At 38.5% G+C, this 6,249-nt stretch overlaps 1 protein-coding gene across 1 annotated transcript in view; it reads left to right on the top strand.

The window, feature by feature from the left end:
- Positions 1-276: 276 nt before the first annotated feature.
- Positions 277-6,249, top strand: part of DDX43 (DEAD-box helicase 43) — a 40,001-nt gene continuing 34,028 nt past the window's right edge. Inside the window, exons 1-4 of the mRNA XM_045294327.1 lie at positions 277-283; positions 1,474-1,529; positions 3,389-3,518; positions 5,513-5,617. Of these exons, the coding sequence (XP_045150262.1) occupies positions 277-283; positions 1,474-1,529; positions 3,389-3,518; positions 5,513-5,617 (298 nt within the window). The remainder of the gene's footprint in view (positions 284-1,473; positions 1,530-3,388; positions 3,519-5,512; positions 5,618-6,249) is intronic.

Here is a 6,249-nt window from a genome sequence, read left to right as displayed (position 1 = left end):
GTGTTTCCAACTGAGGAACAGCCTGGTGGGCACGGTGATCGGTGAGAGCGCACGGAGGATGGGTGGGGCCGGGGGCGGGGCCTGGTCCGGACATCTCCGCCCCACGGCCCTCGCCTCCAATCAGCTCCCACTTAACGAGCAGGCGGTCGCCCCCTCGTGTTGCCGAGACCTGGTGCTAAAAGGAGGTCACTCGATGCACCTTTTAGTAGTTTTCAAATGTGTTGTTTTGGGAACTCAGTTAGTTAGAGGATTTACAGTCCGAGGGCTGTGTAAAATATGGCAGGTATGGCACGTGCCCTGGGTGCCACCTGAAAGGGGGGGAGGCGCAAAGCAGTTTCTGTGAATCACCTCAGAGTTCATGGTCAGCTGGGAGAGCTCATTCAGCAAATTACAACTACTACTGGGCGTATTTGTGAGCCTCTGTGGTCAAGGCAGTCTGTGTGACCTTGCTCTGTTAAGTGCAGAAAGAAGAAATTGTTAAAAAATGACTCCTCGTTTTAGACCAATTTTCATCGCCGATAGCAAGGGAGGTGCACTTGGCATTTTCTTGTAGTGCCGTGTGTGTTAAGTAAAAGATGAGCAAGCTTGACTTGTATTTTTCAGTGGATGTTATAGTAAAGTTCTCTAAAAGATCAGATGTCTATACATCTGTGTTTATAATGCCTTCCTTCAGACTGTTGAAACAGATCCACATTTTGACAGTTTACCCTAAAATGAGCCACAGGACTGTGCTAAAGTTAATCTCTGCTTGAGCACTATTTAGCAACATAAAGAAGGTATAGAATATTATTATAGGACTGTGTAAGCATTAGCCATATCTTGTATTTTATTTCTTTATCTTTATATTTGGTACCTTACCTTCTGGAAATTGGGATGCTTTTCCTTAGTACAACTTATATCTCACAGGGTTTGTTTGTTTTGTTTTAGGAAAAGTAGTTAAAATGAAGACTTGATCCTTTAGTTGAGATTAAAACTGAAATGATAATAATACTTTCCCTTTGGTCCACAAACTTTACCTTAAATTTTTTTTTAAAAGCTATTGTTTGGGAAATGAACAGATGTTGTAGGCTAATTGCTAGGCCCGCCAGAAATTAATTGGCCCCTCTGGAGGCTCCAGCTCAAGGATGTGAATAATGCCAACAAGTCTGCAGTGAACACCTTCAGCCCTTAGGCCAGGTCTGCAGACACTTGGGAGAGCACTTGTGAAGGGCTACTGATCACCCCCTTGACTTAAAGCTGGATCCCATTAATGTTTGCATGGGCTGATATAAAACAGCCTTCTCTTTCTGTAATGTCACCAAGATTGGGATTAGAAAGCTCCTGCTTTCAGTTTCCAAATGGAATGTGCTTATTGGACCCTGAGAGCCTTTGGGCAATTTAGGGGAAAATAAGAAAAGCTTTTTAAAGAGAGTCGATAAATCCCCTTTGTTGGTTTCAATTTATGGCCACATATTCCTTTGTTTTTAAAAACAGGTCGTGGTGGGTCAAAAATAAGAGACATCCAAAATTCAACAAACACTAAAATACAGGTAAGTGATGTATGTGCCACATAATCCTTCTTAAACCCTAAAAGAGCCTGGTTTATTTCTCACCACGAATTAGACTCAGTCAGCAGCTAAGAGCTACTTCTCTGCTAGCATACTGTGGTAAATTAGGTAAATGGCCAAGCCTGCTGCAGACTGCCATTCTTACCAAGAAATCATCTAAGCTGTGGCCCATTCAGGTCTAGGTTCTGTGAGTCTTAGAGGGAAAAAATTTTTCAAGATAATCTCCATGTACAAAGGACACCTGTGAGGGTAACGAATGTACAAATGTGCTTTATACAATTGATGTAAGTATGGATTGTGATAAGAGTTGTATGAGCCCCCAATAAAATGATTTTTTTTAAAAGGACACCTGTCTGGATTTCTTTCAAACATTGACTTATTCCTGTCCTCGCAATCTTAGTGATCGTCCATATCATTCACCAAACTACAAAGCCAAACATCTTATCCTACAACTATGATCTCCATCTCGCTAAACTCATTGTGACTCAGAGTGCCACTCTCACTAGATCTTTTTATTTCTTGTACTTCTCCAGAGGACTGTTGTAATTTAAGGTAGCCTCGCCTGACTCTCTCACTTCTAGTCTTTGAATCCTCGCTGTTCTCCACAGTGACCAAAGCACCTTCTCTGAACAGACAGATCATGTGTCTGTTCCTCTTCTGCATAAAAACCTATTGATATAATGTGCTTGACACAATAGACGGATGTATGGATTGTGATAAAGAGTTGTATGAAGCCCCAATAAAATTATTTTAAAAAAAACAAAAACAACTTCTTGATATATCAGACTCTTCAGAAGTCAAGATTCCTTAAAGCAATTCCCTATTCTAGCAAATTTGCCAACCTCTCCCCCTTCCTCTTCTTACAGCCCCTGGCCCCATTTCTTCTGGAAGACAATTTACTGCTTCCTCACCCTCTTTCAGGTCAGCTTCCGTCATACTTCCTTAGGAAAATCTAGAACCTCCTCCTCCCCTTCTCAGTTAGGTGTCCCATCCTCTCAGCACCTCATGGTTTTACCATTTCAGCACTTGCACATTGTTGTCTCTGTGAACACTCCCGCCCAATGATAAGCTTTGTTTGAATAACCCGCCCAATATAACTCCTGATTTCTAGTTTCTAGCTAAACATTATTGAATGAGTGAGAATATCGGAGATTATGCACATTTTAAAATGTTACATTTAGTTTCCATTTTCAAAGGGTGATTATGTCAGCCTTGTTGTAGGCTTAACTTCAACTTGTATGAGTATATTAAAACCTCAAATGAAAACTTTTATTTGTAGAGCCTGGCAGTTCAATAAACTCTGGCTTACAGAGCACATAGGTTAATTAATTTCATCCCTACTGTAATTCTGCATAATTAGCCAAACATTCATTATTACCATTGTATAGATGGGTCAAGTCGGATTCAAAGTTATTGATACCACATTTCAGATTTTTTTAAATCATTTTATTAGGGGCTCATACAACTCTCATCACAATCCATACATACATCAATTGTGTAAAGCGCATTTGTACATTCATTGCCCTCATCATTCTCACCACAGTTCAGATTAAGACCTTAGTTGTCTATCATTATTTCTTTACCTCCTAGCTTGTACAGTCATTGCAAATTTTACAGATTGCCCTGCTCCTCCATCCAACCAGAGGCTACATCCTAGAGCAAATATAAATAGCATGTACCTCAAAGATTAGAAATTCAGTCATTGACATCACAATGCATTGTTACTTGATACTTTTATACCGTTTGAAGTGTAGTGATTGCTAGCAGAGAAAGGTAGGGGGGAAATAAGGGAAAAAAAGGCAAAGGGCTTTGGTCTCACTCATTTCCTTTTTCATATCTAGATAATGAAAGGGTATCAGGAGGCCGAAGTCAAAATTTTTGGAAGCAAGGTAAGGCAGACAAAAGCAAAAGCAGTGATAGATACTCTTGTTAAAAGACAAGAAGAAAACTACAGTTCAGATTCCAGAGATGGTAAGTAATTGTCACCTACTGAAACCCTTTTAGAATGTTAAGTTTTCTTTAAATGCTAGGAGCCTCTAATAGTTGAGTCCTTTCTAGATACAAAGCCTTAGCTTTTCATCAATGAATCTGGACTGTTACATATTTGTATTAATATAAATCCTTTTTCTGTGAAAGCCCAGAATACTCCAAAAATGACTTGAAATCTCTGTGATTAAGCATAGTAGCTTTACTTTTAGCTACAAAGAGCTGGGGGGAAAAACTAACTTTTGTGTATACCTCATATTCATGTATTAATCTGGTAAGCATAGTTCTGCCTTTGTGAATGACTATTACTGAAAGTTTTGCCCTATCACCCACCCCCTTTGGGTAAATAGTGTCCACTCCCTTATGAGTTTAATTTGTATAAATTAATAATTTGTGTATTGCGGTCTGAAGCCAGCCAATACTTGTATAATTTCCTTTTCCAACATTGTTTTAAATTCTATTCCATTGGCTAAATTAATGACATTATCAGCAGAATTACTTTACACTCTAAGAGGATGATTGATAATGTTCTATAACATAAAATGATAATAAGGTCTCTAAAGTGAACCCGAAGTGTCAACTAAGCCCATGGAAAATGGGCATACAGTACATGGCATACATGGAGAATGTATGTCAGCTTGCCCTATCCAAGTCCAAAGTAAATAATCAAATCCAAAGGAGGGAATGGAATCAGAGCATAAATTGTGAAAACCCAGTTTTCAGAAGGCTAGGTATGACCATGGAAGCCCAAAATCATTGGCAGGGTCCCCACAAGGATTATGCCTCTATTGAATCCCACTGACCATAGACCAGGTCATCAGAAGTGAATAGCCTTGCTATCATGCAGCATGCATTGGAAAGCGGATTGTTGCGAATGCAGTTAGGTTGAAAACACCTTTTAACCCATTTAAAATTTATTTTAGTTTTTAATGTTTTTTGCTTTCTTTTCTATTGAAGTTTTTCTCTGTTTTACCTTGTTGTTGTTGCTTTGTGTGTTTTTTGCATTTTTTTCGGTCTATGAAACCAGGATAGGTAAATCTATAGAGACAGTAGCTGGATTAAGGTTCCTTTCAGGTGTGGCAGGGGAGGTTGGGGGGAAACGGGGAGCTAATAACAATGAGAATACAAGAAAGAAAAAATGTTCTAAAATTGACTATGGTGACAATTGTACAACTCTTATTAATATGGTTGAACTATTGAACTGTATGATATGTGAATTATATTCCAATACAATGGTTAAATAAATATACCTCAGTATTAATTGTAGGTCAAGAATTAATCCTGACATCTGATTTTTGGTCTCTTCACTACATGGACTTTGAAAAATACATACCATATATACTCGAGTATAAACTGACCCGAATATTAGCCAAGACACCTAATTTTACCACAAAAACTGCATAAAAATATGCTGAAAAACTTGACTTATACACGAGTATATACAGTAGTTACTTGTTATTTTAAAATTTTCCAATCTAGTTGGAGTTAAAAATCCAGGGGGAAAAGCCATCACTGAACGACATCCAGAAGCATCCTGGAAGTAAAAGAACAGAAACTTGGGTTCAGTTTTCGAAGTTGCCACTCAGTGTTTCCCGGGATGGAACTTAAACCTTTCCTAGGTTCCATTTCCTCATCTGTTAACCCAGGATGACAGCTGCCTCCTAGGACTATGATAAAGATCAAGCAGTGCAGGAGATGTGTTTCAGCACACACTGAGCTCTCATTCTATTTTCCCACTCATCTATAAATTTAAAAACCACAACAACTTCCTGTTGCATGAATGTGATGTAGATAAATGATAAAACCACATGGGAATCAGCCCGGCATGATAGTACAAACAAACTCCTATGTTATATTTCAGGCAGTATTGTCAGAAAATAGTAACATAATTTGGGGGATTATGTACTGGCCAGATTTGTGTATGAGATTATGTAATTCAGTAAATATCTTACCACATCTCGTTGCATTTTAACCTTTAGCTGGAAGAAGTGTAAGCACAGATGACCATGTTGACACAGAAGATGAGATAGACTGGGACCAAATTCGAGAAGATGCTTTGAAATGGAAAAAGCAGAAGTGGGCAGGTTAGTGTTGTATCATAACATCTCCATGTGTGGTTGGTGGTTTCATTGAACTGAAGTACTGATATCCTATAAAATGGCTGTGCCTTTTAGTTTTAGTGATAAAGCCTTTATGGAAAATGAAGACAGTGAAATTAACATGCTTCATAATAAGTCCCTTGGTCATGATAGTTTCTATATCTGGTTATTTAAGCTATAAATGAAAATTTTAAATGTTAATCTCATTTATTCCTTCTTATATTTGAGGTCACTCTCTTTGAAAGGGTAAGAACATTAAGCCCAAGGAAAATGGAAGGAAAATAAGTACACTCACCAGAAGTTAATTTTTTGTTGTGATTGACCAAAAATTGGTCTTTGAGTGCTCTGGTTGACAGGGCTCAAACAAAAATTGGAAATAATAAATGATGAGAAATAAATTAGCATAAAAGTTCCTCGAAGAGAGAATGTTTGTTTGTGTTTTAATTTTAAATGACATGTCTCACTTGGAATATTACATGTAGGGTATAAGGTTTACAGTAAATTTTGACACTAGCTGGGAATTGCACCCGATCTGATCCCGCCACACTGAGGCAAAGCACTGGGGGAGTGCAGCAAGATCCCCTGGGAATGATGAGGGTGGACTTTGGGGACAGGGC

This window comes from Echinops telfairi, unplaced genomic scaffold (assembly GCF_000313985.2).
Source record: "Echinops telfairi isolate 266 unplaced genomic scaffold, ASM31398v2 ScPeMD7_3533;HRSCAF=4204_0, whole genome shotgun sequence".
In the NCBI taxonomy this organism is placed as follows: Eukaryota; Metazoa; Chordata; class Mammalia; order Afrosoricida; family Tenrecidae; genus Echinops; species Echinops telfairi.
This window is presented reverse-complemented; position numbering and strand designations above follow the sequence as displayed.